This window comes from Salvelinus namaycush, unplaced genomic scaffold, assembly GCF_016432855.1.
Source record: "Salvelinus namaycush isolate Seneca unplaced genomic scaffold, SaNama_1.0 Scaffold5, whole genome shotgun sequence".
Lineage (NCBI taxonomy): Eukaryota > Metazoa > Chordata > Actinopteri > Salmoniformes > Salmonidae > Salvelinus > Salvelinus namaycush.
In genome coordinates this window covers 1-15,284 of record NW_024061197.1, presented here as the reverse complement: position 1 = coordinate 15,284, position 15,284 = coordinate 1, and the positions used below count along the sequence as shown (strand labels likewise).

The 15,284-nt window shown below is 46.4% G+C and overlaps 1 protein-coding gene across 1 annotated transcript in view; it reads left to right on the top strand.

Moving 5' to 3' along the window:
* LOC120041667 (H(+)/Cl(-) exchange transporter 7-like) overlaps window positions 1-13,857 on the top strand; it is a gene marked incomplete at its 3' end in the record, with an annotated part of 47,501 nt that extends 33,644 nt beyond the window's left edge. Inside the window, exons 15-24 of the mRNA XM_038986532.1 lie at window positions 6,333-6,474; window positions 6,835-6,928; window positions 7,265-7,437; window positions 8,276-8,327; window positions 10,011-10,138; window positions 12,156-12,241; window positions 12,432-12,564; window positions 12,715-12,774; window positions 13,030-13,206; window positions 13,777-13,857. Coding sequence (XP_038842460.1) covers window positions 6,333-6,474; window positions 6,835-6,928; window positions 7,265-7,437; window positions 8,276-8,327; window positions 10,011-10,138; window positions 12,156-12,241; window positions 12,432-12,564; window positions 12,715-12,774; window positions 13,030-13,206; window positions 13,777-13,857 — 1,126 coding nt within the window. The remainder of the gene's footprint in view (window positions 1-6,332; window positions 6,475-6,834; window positions 6,929-7,264; window positions 7,438-8,275; window positions 8,328-10,010; window positions 10,139-12,155; window positions 12,242-12,431; window positions 12,565-12,714; window positions 12,775-13,029; window positions 13,207-13,776) is intronic.
* Between the last annotated feature and the right edge of the window lie 1,427 nt (window positions 13,858-15,284).

Here is a 15,284-nt window from a genome sequence, read left to right as displayed (position 1 = left end):
CAAACTTCAGCCGGGCCTGGACATGTACTAGGTTAAGCAGGGGGACACATCTGGCACTGCAGGATTTGAGTCCCTGGCGGCGTAGTGTGTTACTGATGGTAGGCTTTGTTACTTTGGTCCCAGCTCTCTGCAGGTCATTCACTAGGTCCCCCCGTGTGGTTCTGGGATTTTTGCTCACCGTTCTTGTGATCATTTTGACCCCACGGGGTGAGATCTTGCGTGGAGCCCCAGATCGAGGGAGATTATCAGTGGTCTTGTATGTCTTCCATTTCCTAATAATTGCTCCCACAGTTGATTTCTTCAAACCAAGCTGCTTACCTATTGCAGATTCAGTCTTCCCAGCCTGGTGCAGGTCTACAATTTTGTTTCTGGTGTACTTTGACAGCTCTTTGGTCTTGGCCATAGTGGAGTTTGGAGTGTGACTGTTTGAGGTTGTGGACAGGTGTCTTTTATACTGATAACAAGTTCAAACAGGTGCCATTAATACAGGTAACGAGTGGAGGACAGAGGAGCCTCTTAAAGAAAAAGTTAAAGGTCTGTGAGAGCCAGAAATCTTGCTTGTTTGTAGGTGACCAAATACTTATTTTCCACCATAATTTGCAAATAAATTCATTAAAAGTCCTACAATGTGATTTTCTAGAATCTTTTTTCTCATTTTGTCTGTCATAGTTGAAGTGTACCTATGATGAAAATTACAGGCCTCTCTCATCTTTTTAAGTGGGAGAACTTGCACAATTGGTGGCTGACTAAATACTTTTTTGCCCCACTGTATATTCAGGATCAGGTAACTGTTCAATATCCTCAACTACTGGCTGACTGTATTCAGGATCAGGTTACTGGCTGACTATATTCAGGATCAGGTAACTGTTCAATATCCTCAACTACTGGCTGACTGTATTCAGGATCAGGTAACTGTTCAATATCCTCAACTACTGGCTGACTGTATTCAGGATCAGGTTACTGTTCAATATCCTCAACTACTGGCTGACTGTATTCAGGATCAGGTTACTGTTCAATATCCTCAACTACTGGCTGACTGTATTCAGGATCAGGTTACTGTTCAATATCCTCAACTACTGGCTGACTGTATTCAGGATCAGGTTACTGGTTGACTGTATTCAGGATCAGGTTACTGTTCAATAACCTCAACTACTGGCTGACTGTATTCAGGATCAGGTTACTGGCTGACTATATTCAGGATCAGGTAACTGTTCAATATCCTCAACACCTGGCTGACTATATTCAGGATCAGGTTACTGGCTGACTATATTCAGGATCAGGTTACTGGCTGACTATATTCAGGATCAGGTAACTGTTCAATATCCTCAACTACTGGCTGACTATATTCAGGATCAGGTTACTGGCTGACTATATTCAGGATCAGGTAACTGTTCAATATCCTCAACTACTGGCTGACTGTATTCAGGATCAGGTAACTGTTCAATATCCTCAACTACTGGCTGACTGTATTCAGGATCAGGTTACTGTTCAATATCCTCAACTACTGGCTGACTGTATTCAGGATCAGGTTACTGTTCAATAACCTCAACTACTGGCTGACTGTATTCAGGATCAGGTTACTGGCTGACTATATTCAGGATCAGGTTACTGGCTGACTATATTCAGGATCAGGTTACGGGTTGACTGTATTCAGGATCAGGTTACTGGTTGACTGTATTCAGGATCAGGTTACTGGCTGACTGTATTCAGGATCAGGTTACTGGTTGACTGTATTCAGGATCAGGTTACTGGTTGACTGTATTCAGGATCAGGTTACTGGTTGACTGTATTCAGGATCAGGTTACTGGCTGACTGTATTCAGGATCAGGTTACTGGCTGACTGTATTCAGGATCAGGTTACTGGCTGACTGTATTCAGGATCAGGTTACTGGCTGACTATATTCAGGATCAGGTTACTGTTCAATATCCTCAACTACTGGCTGACTATATTCAGGATCAGGTTACTGTTCAATATCCTCAACTACTGGCTGACTCTATTCAGGATCAGGTAACTGTTCAATATCCTCAACTACTGGCCGACTATATTCAGGATCAGGTAACTGGCTGACTGTATTCAGGATCAGGTTACTGGTTGACTGTATTCAGGATCAGGTTACTGGTTGACTGTATTCAGGATCAGGTTACTGGCTGACTGTATTCAGGATCATGTTACTGGCTGACTGTATTCAGGATCAGGTTACTGGTTGACTGTATTCAGGATCAGGTTACTGGCTGACTGTATTCAGGATCAGGTTACTGGCTGACTGTATTCAGGATCAGGTTACTGGCTGACTGTATTCAGGATCAGGTTACTGGCTGACTGTATTCAGGATCAGGTTACTGGCTGACTATATTCAGGATCAGGTTACTGTTCAATATCCTCAACTACTGGCTGACTATATTCAGGATCAGGTTACTGTTCAATATCCTCAACTACTGGCTGACTATATTCAGGATCAGGTAACTGTTCAATATCCTCAACTACTGGCTGACTGTATTCAGGATCAGGTTACTGTTCAATATCCTCAACTACTGGCTGACTATATTCAGGATCAGGTTACTGGCTGACTATATTCAGGATCAGGTTACTGTTCAATATCCTCAACTACTGGCTGACTATATTCAGGATCAGGTTACTGTTCAATATCCTCAACTACTGGCTGACTATATTCAGGATCAGGTTACTGGTTGACTGTATTCAGGATCAGGTTACTGTTCAATAACCTCAACTACTGGCTGACTGTATTCAGAATCAGGTTACTGGCTGACTATATTCAGGATCAGGTAACTGTTCAATATCCTCAACACCTGGCTGACTATATTCAGGATCAGGTTACTGGCTGACTATATTCAGGATCAGGTTACTGGCTGACTATATTCAGGATCAGGTAACTGTTCAATATCCTCAACTACTGGCTGACTATATTCAGGATCAGGTTACTGGCTGACTATATTCAGGATCAGGTAACTGTTCAATATCCTCAACTACTGGCTGACTGTATTCAGGATCAGGTAACTGTTCAATATCCTCAACTACTGGCTGACTGTATTCAGGATCAGGTTACTGTTCAATATCCTCAACTACTGGCTGACTGTATTCAGGATCAGGTTACTGTTCAATAACCTCAACTACTGGCTGACTGTATTCAGGATCAGGTTACTGGCTGACTATATTCAGGATCAGGTAACTGTTCAATATCCTCAACTACTGGCTGACTGTATTCAGGATCAGGTTACTGGCTGACTATATTCAGGATCAGGTTACTGGCTGACTATATTCAGGATCAGGTTACTGGCTGACTGTATTCAGGATCAGGTTACTGGCTGACTGTATTCAGGATCAGGTTACTGGTTGACTGTTTTCAGGATCAGGTTACTGGTTGACTGTATTCAGGATCAGGTTACTGGTTGACTGTATTCAGGATCAGGTTACTGGCTGACTGTATTCAGGATCAGGTTACTGGCTGACTGTACTCAGGATCAGGTTACTGGCTGACTGTATTCAGGATCAGGTTACTGGCTGACTGTATTCAGGATCAGGTTACTGGCTGACTGTATTCAGGATCAGGTTACTGGCTGACTGTGTTCAGGATCAGGTTACTGGCTGACTGTGTTCAGGATCAGGTTACTGGCTGACTGTGTTCAGGATCAGGTTACTGGCTGACTGTGTTCAGGATCAGGTTACTGGCTGACTGTATTCAGGATCAGGTTACTGGCTGACTATATTCAGGATCAGGTAACTGTTCAATATCCTCAACTACTGGCTGACTGTATTCAGGATCAGGTAACTGTTCAATATCCTCAACTACTGGCTGACTGTATTCAGGATCAGGTTACTGTTCAATATCCTCAACTACTGGCTGACTCTATTCAGGATCAGGTTACTGTTCAATATCCTCAACTACTGGCTGACTATATTCAGGATCAGTTTACTGGTTGACTGTATTCAGGATCAGGTTACTGTTCAATAACCTCAACTACTGGCTGACTGTATTCAGGATCAGGTTACTGGCTGACTATATTCAGGATCAGGTAACTGTTCAATATCCTCAACACCTGGCTGACTATATTCAGGATCAGGTTACTGGCTGACTATATTCAGGATCAGGTTACTGGCTGACTATATTCAGGATCAGGTAACTGTTCAATATCCTCAACTACTGGCTGACTATATTCAGGATCAGGTTACTGTTCAATATCCTCAACTACTGGCTGACTGTATTCAGGATCAGGTTACTGTTCAATATCCTCAACTACTGGCTGACTGTATTCAGGATCAGGTTACTGTTCAATATCCTCAACTACTGGCTGACTATATTCAGGATCAGGTTACTGGTTGACTATATTCAGGATCAGGTTACTGTTCAATATCCTCAACTACTGGCTGACTGTATTCACGATCAGGTTACTGGTTGACTCTATTCAGGATCAGGTTACTGGCTGACTGTATTCAGGATCGGGTTACTGGCTGACTATATTCAGGATCAGGTAACTGTTCAATATCCTCAACTACTGGCTGACTGTATTCAGGATCAGGTTACTGGCTGACTATATTCAGGATCAGGTTACTGGCTGACTATATTCAGGATCAGGTTACTGGCTGACTGTATTCAGGATCAGGTTACTGGCTGACTGTATTCAGGATCAGGTTACTGGTTGACTGTATTCAGGATCAGGTTACTGGTTGACTGTATTCAGGATCAGGTTACTGGTTGACTGTATTCAGGATCAGGTTACTGGTTGACTATATTCAGGATCAGGTTACTGGTTGACTGTATTCAGGATCAGGTTACTGGTTGACTGTATTCAGGATCAGGTTACTGGTTGACTGTATTCAGGATCAGGTTACTGGCTGACTGTATTCAGGATCAGGTTACTGCCTGACTGTATTCAGGATCAGGTTACTGGCTGACTGTATTCAGGATCAGGTTACTGGCTGACTGTATTCAGGATCAGGTTACTGGCTGACTGTGTTCAGGATCAGGTTACTGGCTGACTGTGTTCAGGATCAGGTTACTGGCTGACTGTGTTCAGGATCAGGTTACTGGCTGACTGTGTTCAGGATCAGGTTACTGGCTGACTGTGTTCAGGATCAGGTTACTGGCTGACTGTATTCAGGATCAGGTTACTGGCTGACTGTATTCAGGATCAGGTTACTGGCTGACTGTATTCAGGATCAGGTTACTGGCTGACTGTATTCAGGATCAGGTAGGGTTGTGTTCTATGTTTTTAAGAACATACCCCCCCTGAGGGGTAGACTACAGAACAGATCAGTAAGTTAACCAGCCGACTTGAATGAATATACAGAAATAGCTGCTGATTTTCTGAAGGAAACAACAACTTAGATATGTGTTTTCAAGACAGGTGTTGTGGTGTGAGACAGGTGTGGTGGTGTGAGACAGGTGTGGTGGTGTGAGACAGGTGTGGTGGTGTGAGACAGGTGTTGTGGTGTGAGACAGGTGTTTTAATGTAGTGGTGGTGTGAGACAGGTGTTGTGGTGTGAGACAGGTGTTGTGGTGTGAGACAGGTGTGGTGGTGTGAGGCAGGTGTGGTGGTGTGAGACAGGTGTGGTGGTGTGATACAGGTGTGGTGGTGTGATACAGGTGTGGTGGTGTGAGACAGGTGTTGTGGTGTGAGACAGGTGTGGTTGTGTGAGGCAGGTGTGGTGGTGTGAGGCAGGTGTGGTGGTGTGAGGCAGGTGTGGTGGTGTGAGGCAGGTGTGGTGGTGTGAGGCAGGTGTGGTGGTGTGAGGCAGGTGTGGTGGTGTGAGACAGGTGTGGTGGTGTGATACAGGTGTGGTGGTGTGGTGGTGTGATACAGGTGTGGTGGTGTGAGACAGGTGTGGTGGTGTGAGACAGGTGTGGTGGTGTGAGACAGGTGTGGTGGTGTGAGACAGGTGTGGTGGTGTGAGACAGGTGTGGTGGTGTGAGACAGGTGTGGTGGTGTGAGACAGGTGTGGTGGTGTGAGACAGGTGTGGTGGTGTGAGACAGGTGTTGTATGTAGTGGTAGATCAGACAGGTGTGCTTTCCAGGTGACTGTTGTCAGGTACAGGTGAAAGGTAGCTATCTGAGAACACATCTCCTCTCCTTACTTTTCTACCTGCAGCACTGTGGGATAAAAATAGACATCACGTCACTGGTTACTTCAGACATGTGACAGGGGACTTCACTTGAAGGCATTTGAGTTTCTTCCTTGTTTTAGTTTCTTGACATTTCCACCCTGCTGCTCGTAAACTATGGTGCCATTCTGAAATGTTTGTGTGTGTGGTGTCTTTGTCGGTTGTGTGTGTTTGTGTGTGTTTGTGTGTGTGTGTGTGTGTGTGTGTTCTCAGGTACGTCCACCGGCCCTGTCTCCAGGTGATGGAAGCCATGCTAGTTGCCGCGGTAACGGCGACGGTGTCGTTCGCCATGATCTATTTCTCTAATGACTGTCAGCCTCTCGGACCAGACCAGTCAGAGGACTATCCTCTACAGGTACATATACATATACATATATGTGTGTGTGTGTGCCCCTCCCTCTAGCTCCGAGCCCCTCCCCCTATCTCCGAGCCCCTCACCCTAGCTCCTCACCCTAGCTCCTCACCCTAGCTCCTCACCCTAGCTCCTCACCCTAGCCCCTCACCCTAGCCCCTCACCCTATCCCCTAACCCTAATTCTAACTTTAACCCTAAACCCCCTAGAAATAGCATTTGACCTTGTGGGGGGGACTAATAAAATGTCCCCAGTTGGTCACATTTTTGTTTGTTTACTTTTCTTGTGGGAACTTCTGGTCCCCACACGTATAGTTAAACACGTCCAAACACACTCCCACTCACTCACATGCTCTGCCTCCAGTTGTTCTGTGCGGATGGAGAGTATAACTCCATGGCAACGGCCTTCTTCAACACACCTGAGAGGAGCGTCCGCAGCCTCTTCCACAACCCACCAGGTAGACGGTTTGAGTGCCTGGTTGATTCACCATCACCACTGTTTTTATGGTGCATTGTGTCTCTGCTATGTGATAGTGCCCCCTAGTGTTGAAATACCAGACTGCTTCACCACAATGTTCCCATCAGATGTCTGTTTACACTACACCACACTGTTCAGTTGGAAAGTCATTTGTTTTAATTACTATGAATGTACAAAGTTTGTAATGACACATTTTTGTATTTCTCTCTCTTTCGCTCTCTCTCTCCTCTTTCTCTCTCTCTCTCTCTCTCTCTCTCTCTCTCTCTGTCTCTGTCTCTGTCTCTGTCTCTGTCTCTGTCTGTCTCTCTACTTCCAGGTTCCTACAACCCTCTGACTCTAAGTCTGTTTACGTTGACCTATTTCTTCCTGGCCTGTTGGACCTATGGCCTGACTGTCTCAGCTGGAGTCTTCATCCCGTCTCTGCTCATAGGAGCTGCCTGGGGAAGACTGTTTGGAATACTGCTGGCTTCTATCACGCCTAACGGATCGGTGAGTGTGAGGGTGTTATATGACATCATTATGGGGGTTATATGACATCATTATGGGGTTATATGACATCATTATGGGGTTATATGACATCATTATGGGGGTTAAATGACATCGTTATGGGGGTTAAATGACATCGTTATGGGGGTTATATGACATCGTTATGGGGGTTATATGACATCGTTATGGGGGTTATATGACATCGTTATGGGGGTTATATGACATCATTATGGGGTTATATGACATCATTATGGGGTTATATGACATCATTATGGGTGTTATATGACATCGTTATGGGGGTTATATGACATCGTTATGGGGGTTATATGACATCGTTATGGGGGTTATATGACATCGTTATGGGGGTTATATGACATCGTTATGGCGGTTATATGACATCATTATGGGGGTTATATGGCCATCATTATGGGGTTATATGACATCATTATGGGGTTATATGACATCATTATGGGGGTTATATGACATCGTTATGGGGGTTATATGACATCGTTATGGCGGTTATATGACATCATTATGGGGGTTATATGGCCATCATTATGGGGGTTATATGGCCATCATTATGGGGGTTATATGGCCATCATTATGGGGGTTATGTGGACGTCATTATGGGGGTTATGTGGACGTCATTATGGGGGTTATGTGGACGTCATTATGGGGGTTATGTGGACGCCCCCCCCCCCCCCCCATGCCACTCTGGTGTTTGCCCCCCCATGCTTTACCCATTGGCTCTTCAACAGCTGCTTTGACAAACACAGCATAGTACACTGGCCAGATTGTTGTCAATAATGTGTGTGTGTGTGTGTGTGTCTCTCTTTCTCAGATTTGGGCCGATCCAGGGAAGTATGCTTTAATAGGAGCTGCAGCACAACTGGGTGAGAGTCATTCCTGGAGTCCTACCTCTGGTTTAGAGATGTTACATTCCTATCAGTCTGGTTTAGAGATGTTACACTGACTGTTTACCTGGTAGTTACATTCCTATCAGTCTGGTTTAGAGATGTTACACTGACTGTTTACCTGGTAGTTACATTCCTATCAGTCTGGTTTAGAGATGTTACACTGACTGTTTACCTGGTAGTTACATTCCTATCAGTCTGGTTTAGAGATGTTACATTCCTATCAGTCTGGTTTAGAGATATTTGCAGTGTTGACCCTTCTTTTTCAAGACCTCTGCAATCCGCCCTGGCATGCTGTCATTTAACTTCTGGGCCACATCCTGACTGATGGCAGCCCGTTCTTGCATAATCAATGCTTGGAGTTTGTCAGAATTGGTGGGTTTTTGTTTGTCCACACGCCTCTTGAAGATTGACCACAAGTCCTCAATGGGATTAAGGTCTGGGGAGTTTCCTGGCCATGGACCCAAAATATCGATGTTTTGTTCCCCGAGCCACTTAGTTATCACTTTTACCTTATGGCAAGGTGCTCCATCATGCTGGAAAAGGCATTGTTTGTCAACAAACTGTTCCTGGATGGTTGGGAGAAGCTGCTCTCGGAGGATGTGTTGGTACCATTCTTTATTCATGGCTGTGTTCTTAGGCAAAATTGTGAGTGAGCTCACTCCCTTGGCTGAGAAGCAACCCAACACATGAATGGTCTCAGGATGCTTTACTGTTGGCATGACACAGGACTGACGATAGCGCTCAACTTGTCTTCTCCGGACAAGCTTTTTTCCGGATGCCCCAAACAATCGGAAAGGGGATTCAGCAGAGAAAATGACTTTACCCCAGTCCTCAGCAGTCCAATCCCTGTACCTTTTGCAGAACATCAGTCTGTCCCTGATGTTTTTCCTGGAGAGAAGTGGCTTCTTTGCTGCCCTTCTTGACACCAGGCCATCCTCCAAAAGTCTTCGCCTCACTGTGCGTGCAGATGCACTCACACCTGCCTGCTGCCATTCCCGAGCAAGCTCTGTACTGGTGGTTCCCCGATCACGCAGCTGAATCAACTGTAGGAGACGGTCCTGGCGCTTGCTGGACTTTCTTGGGCGCCCTGAAGCCTTCTTCACAACAATTGAACCGCTCTCCTTGAAGTTCTTGATCCGATAAATGGTTGATTTAGGTTCAATCTTACTGGCAGCAATATCCTTGCCTGTGAAGCCCTTTTTGTGCAAAGCAATGATGACGGCACGTGTTTCCTTGCAGGTGACCATGGTTGACAGAGGAAGAACAATGATTCCAAGCACCACCCTCCTTTTGAAGCTTCCAGTCTATTATTTGAACTCAATCAGCATGACAGAGTGATCTCCAGCCTTGTCCTCGTCAACACTCACACCTGTGTTAATGAGAGAATCCCTGACATGATGTCAGCTGGTCCTTTTGTGGCAGGGCTGAAATGCAGTGGAAATGTTTTTTGGGGGATTCAGTTCATTTGCATGGCAAAGAGGGACTTTGCAATTCATCTGATCACTCTTCATCGCATTCTGGAGTATATGCAAATTGGCATCATACAAACTGAGGCAGCAGACTTTTGTGAAAATGAATATTTGTGTCATTCTCAACTTTTGGCCACGACTATATACTGTATTAATAATAACTAATGTAATGTCTCGTCCTCTCCTCTAGGGGGCATAGTGAGGATGACTCTCAGTTTAACAGTCATCATGGTGGAAGCAACAGGAAACGTGACGTACGGTCTCCCCATCATGTTGGTGCTGTTGACGGCCAAGGTAGTAGGGGACTACTTTGTGGAGGTGAGTCTGAGGCACGTGTATACTATACTGACTTAATGAGGCAGTCCGTAGCGGACAACAACAAGGCTCCCCGCCACTGTCTCGGCCTGAAGACATGTTACCACTCTTACATTCATAGACACAACTATTGATGCAAGGAGCGACCATCCAAGATATCAACATGATAGTTTGAACCATACGTCGAGGCTCTACAGTGTTTATGTTTACAGATAATAGACTACTGTAGCTTATCATTTGGTGCTGATGGGGTTACAACAGTTCAGTTAATATCAGCTCATGATGCAAGTTATGTTCTAGAACAATCAATTAGTATTTATTATTCATCTAGAAATCCCATAATGGATGTAGTGACTGCGGATAGCGTCAACAGCAATATCCTGTCAAATATCCTGTCAATGAAGTGCGTTGAGGCGGTGGGGCTAAACTCCTCCGTTGTCTTGGTGACGTAGCAGCCTGAAGCTCTCCCCTGCACACACACTGAGACTGTGGGAGAGTGCCCTGCCCACTGAGACTGTGTGAGACTGTGGGAGAGTGCCCTGCCCACTGAGACTGTGGGAGACTGTGGGAGAGTGCACTGCCCACTGAGACTGTGGGAGACTGTGGGAGAGTGCCCTGCCCACTGAGACTGTGGGAGAGTGCCCTGCCCACTGAGACTGTGGGAGAGTGCCCTGCCCACTGAGACTGTGGGAGAGTGCCCTGCCCACTGAGACTGTGGGAGACTGTGGGAGAGTGCCCTGCCCACTGAGACTGTGGGAGACTGTGTGAGAGTGCCCTGCCCACTGAGACTGTGGGAGACTGCACTGCCCACTGAGACTGTGGGAGACTGTGTGAGAGTGCCATGCCCACTGAGACTGTGGGAGACTGTGGGAGACTGCCCTGCCCACTGAGACTTTGGGAGACTGTGGGAGAGTGCCCTTCCCACTGAGACTGTGGGAGACTGTGGGAGAGTGCCCTGTCCACTGAGACTGTGGGAGAGTGCCCTGCCCACTGAGACTGTGGGAGACTGTGTGAGAGTGCCCTGCCCACTGAGACTGTGGGAGACTGTGGGAGACTGCCCTGCCCACTGAGACTGTGGGAGAGTGCCCTGCCCACTGAGACTGTGGGAGAGTGCCCTGCCCACTGAGACTGTGGGAGAGTGCCCTGCCCACTGAGACTGTGGGAGACTGCCCTGCCCACTGAGACTTTGGGAGACTGTGGGAGAGTGCCCTTCCCACTGAGGCTGTGGGAGGCTGTGGGAGAGTGCCCTGCCCACTGAGACTGTGTGAGAGTGCCCTTCCCACTGAGACTGTGGGAGACTGCCCTTCCCACTGAGACTGTGGGAGAGTGCCCTGCCCACTGAGACTGTGGGAGAGTGCCCTGCCCACTGAGACTGTGGGAGAGTGCCCTGCCCACTGAGACTGTGGGAGAGTGCCCTGCCCACTGAGACTGTGGGAGAGTGCCCTGCCCACTGAGACTGTGGGAGAGTGCCCTGCCCACTGAGACTGTGGGAGAGTGCCCTGCCCACTGAGACTGTGGGAGAGTGCCCTGCCCACTGAGACTGTGGGAGAGTGCCCTGCCCACTGAGACTGTGGGAGAGTGCCCTGCCCACTGAGACTGTGGGAGAGGAGAGTGCCCTGCCCACTGAGACTGTGGGAGAGTGCCCTGCCCACTGAGACTGTGGGAGAGTGCCCTGCCCACTGAGACTGTGGGAGAGTGCCCTGCCCACTGAGACTGTGGGAGAGTGCCCTGCCCACTGAGACTGTGGGAGAGTGCCCTGCCCACTGAGACTGTGGGAGAGGGTCGTTCTGAGGTTCAGTCTGTGTAGTAATCCATCTGGTTGTTTCTGAGGTTCAGTCTGTGTAGTAATCCATCTGGTTGTTTCTGAGGTTCAGTCTGTGTAGTAATCCATCTGGTTGTTTCTGAGGTTCAGTCTGTGTAGTAATCCATCTGGTTGTTTCTGAGGTTCAGTCTGTGTAGTAATCCATCTGGTTGTTTCTGAGGTTCAGTCTGTGTAGTAATCCATCTGGTTGTTTCTTAGGGTCTGTATGACATCCACATCAAGCTGCAGAGTGTTCCCTTCCTGCACTTGGAGGCCCCTGCCACCTCCCACTGGCTAACAGCCAGGTAAGCCACTCTCTCACAGGCTACTCCTATTGGCTTACTGGCTGATGAGCCCGTTTCCCATTGGCTTAACTACCAGTTGACCCTCTGACCTCACTACTCTCCCTCTAAATCTCACCCTCTCTCTCTATCGATATCACCCTCCCTCCATCTCTCTCTCCATCTGGCCCTCCCCCCATCCTTCCTCTCTCAGGGAGGTGATGGGTGCCCCAGTCACCTGTTTTAACCGTATAGAAAAGGTTGGCACCATCGTGGACGTCCTTAGCAACACCTCCACCAATCACAACGGCTTCCCTGTCGTCGTGCCGGTCGCCGCTAGCGATGATGTATGGAAAGCTCCGCCCGAAGGCCATTAATGTCTTATAGTTGTGCTTGACTTCTAATTGGCTGAGAAAGATTCTCTGAACAGTCTATGACTCCTTCTTTCATTCATCCCTGCTTTCTGTCTTCTCTTTCACTCATCCCTTCATCCTCAGATGGGGAAGATCTGTGGACTCATCCTTCGTTCTCAGCTCATTGTTCTGCTCAAACACAAGGTGAGAGAAGCTCTAGGTGTCTGTCCTGTCTGTCTGTCCTGTCCTGTCTGTCTCTGTATTAATCTCTCTCTCACCTTCTCTCCCTCCCTGTCTCTCTCCTCTCTCTCGGTCTCCCTGTCTCTCTCTCCTCGCTCTCTCTCTCTCCTCTCTCTCTCGCTCCCTCCCTGTCTCTCCCTCCCTCTCGGTTTCCCTGTCTCTCTCTCATCTCTCTCTCTCTCCTCTCTCTCTCCTCTCGGTCTCTCTGTCTCTGTCCAGGTGTTTGTAGAGCTGGCTCGGTCCAGGTTGACCCAGAGGAAGCTACAGCTGAAGGACTTTAGGGATGCCTACCCTCGCTTCCCCCCCATCCAGAGTATCCACGTATCACAGGATGAGAGGGAGTGCATGATGGACCTTACAGAGTTCATGAACCCTACACCCTACACCGTACCACAGGTATATACAGAGCCTTCAGAAAGGACTCATACCCCTTGATGAATTCCACATTTTGTTGTTACACCCATTTACACACAATACCCCATAATGACAAAGTGAAAACTACAATGTTATCTCCTATCACAGCCATTAAACTCTGTAACTGTTTTAAAGTCACCATTGGCCTCGTGGTGAAATCCCTGAGTGGTTTCCTTCCTCTCTGGCAACTGAGTTAGGAAGGACGCCTGTATCTTTGTAGTGAATGAGTGTATTGATTCACCATTCAAAGTGTAATTAATAACTTCACCATGCTGAACGGGATATTCAATGTCTGCTTTTTTAATGTTGACCCATCTAGGGGTCGGGGAGTAACAGATTACATTTAGAAAGTAGCCTACCGACCCTGTCGACCAATAGGAGCCCTTTGTGAGGCAGTGGAAAACCTCCCTGCTCTTTATGGTTGAATCTGTGTTTGTAATTCACTCCTCAACTGAGGGACCTTACAGGGACCACACCTCCCTTACAGGGACCACACACACAGAGTACACACTTTTGATCATCCCCCCTCTCTCTCTCCCCCCCCCCCAACAGGAGACGTCTCTTCCTCGTGTGTTTAAGTTGTTCAGAGCTCTGGGTCTCAGACACCTGGTGGTAGTGGACAGTGAGAACAGGGTGAGTTACTGTGTGTGTTGTGTACGGTACTGCGTGTGTAAACTCTAACTGTGTTTTAAAGTCAGCATTGGCCTCATGGTGAAATCCCTCATGGTGAATTACCTACGGTACTGCGTGTGTGTGTGCGTGTGTGTGTGTGTGTACACCTACGGTACTGTGTGTGTACACCTACGGTACTGTGTGTGTACACCTACGGTACTGTGTGTGTGTGTGTACATCTACGGTACTGCTTGTGTGTGATAATGTGATAATATATGTATATATATATATAAGCTGGTGTGTATAGGTTCAACTATATAGATGTTCTATGTGTTAATAGCATATATTCAATATTTTGTTCAGAATAAATGTTTCTACAAATTATGTCCTATTCCCTATATAGTGTCCTTAAACCATCTGGGACCAGTCCCTGTTCTCTAATGATGATAATAATGTATTATTCCCTATATAGTGTCCTTAAACTATCTGGGACCAGTCCCTGTTCTCTAATGATGATAGTAATGTATTATTCCCTATATAGTGTCCTTAAACCATCTGGGACCAGTCCCTGTTCTCTAATGATGATAATAATGTATTATTCCCTATATAGTGTCCTTAAACCATCTGGGACCAGTCCCTGTTCTCTAATGATGATAATAATGTCCTATTCCCCTATATAGTGTCCTTAAACCATCTGGGACCAGTCCCTGTTCTCTAATGATGATAATAATGTATTATTCCCTATATAGTGTCCTTAAACCATCTGGGACCAGTCCCTGTTCTCTAATGATGATAATAATGTATTATTCCCTATATAGTGTCCTTAAACCATCTGGGACCAGTCCCTGTTCTCTAATGATGATAATAATGTCCTATTCCCTATATAGTGTCCTTAAACCATCTGGGACCAGTCCCTGTTCTCTAATGATGATAATAATGTATTATTCCCTATATAGTGTCCTTAAACCATCTGGGACCAGTCCCTGTTCTCTAATGATGATAATAATGTATTATTCCCTATATAGTGTCCTTAAACCATCTGGGACCAGTCCCTGTTCTCTAATGATGATAATAATGTATTATTCCCTATATAGTGTCCTTAAACCATCTGGGACCAGTCCCTGTTCTCTAATGATGTATTATTCCCTATATAGTGTCCTTAAACCATCTGGGACCAGTCCCTGTTCTCTAATGATGATAATAATGTATTATTCCCTATATAGTGTCCTTAAACCATCTGGGACCAGTCCCTGTTCTCTAATGATGATAATAATGTATTATTCCCCTATATAGTGTCCTTAAACCATTTGGGACCAGTCCCTGTTCTGTAATGATGATAATAATGTATTATTCCCTATATAGTGTCCTTAAACCATCTGGGACCAGTCCCTGTTCTCTAATGATGACAATAATGTATTAAATGAGTCTGTGACTGCAGATGGACTGTT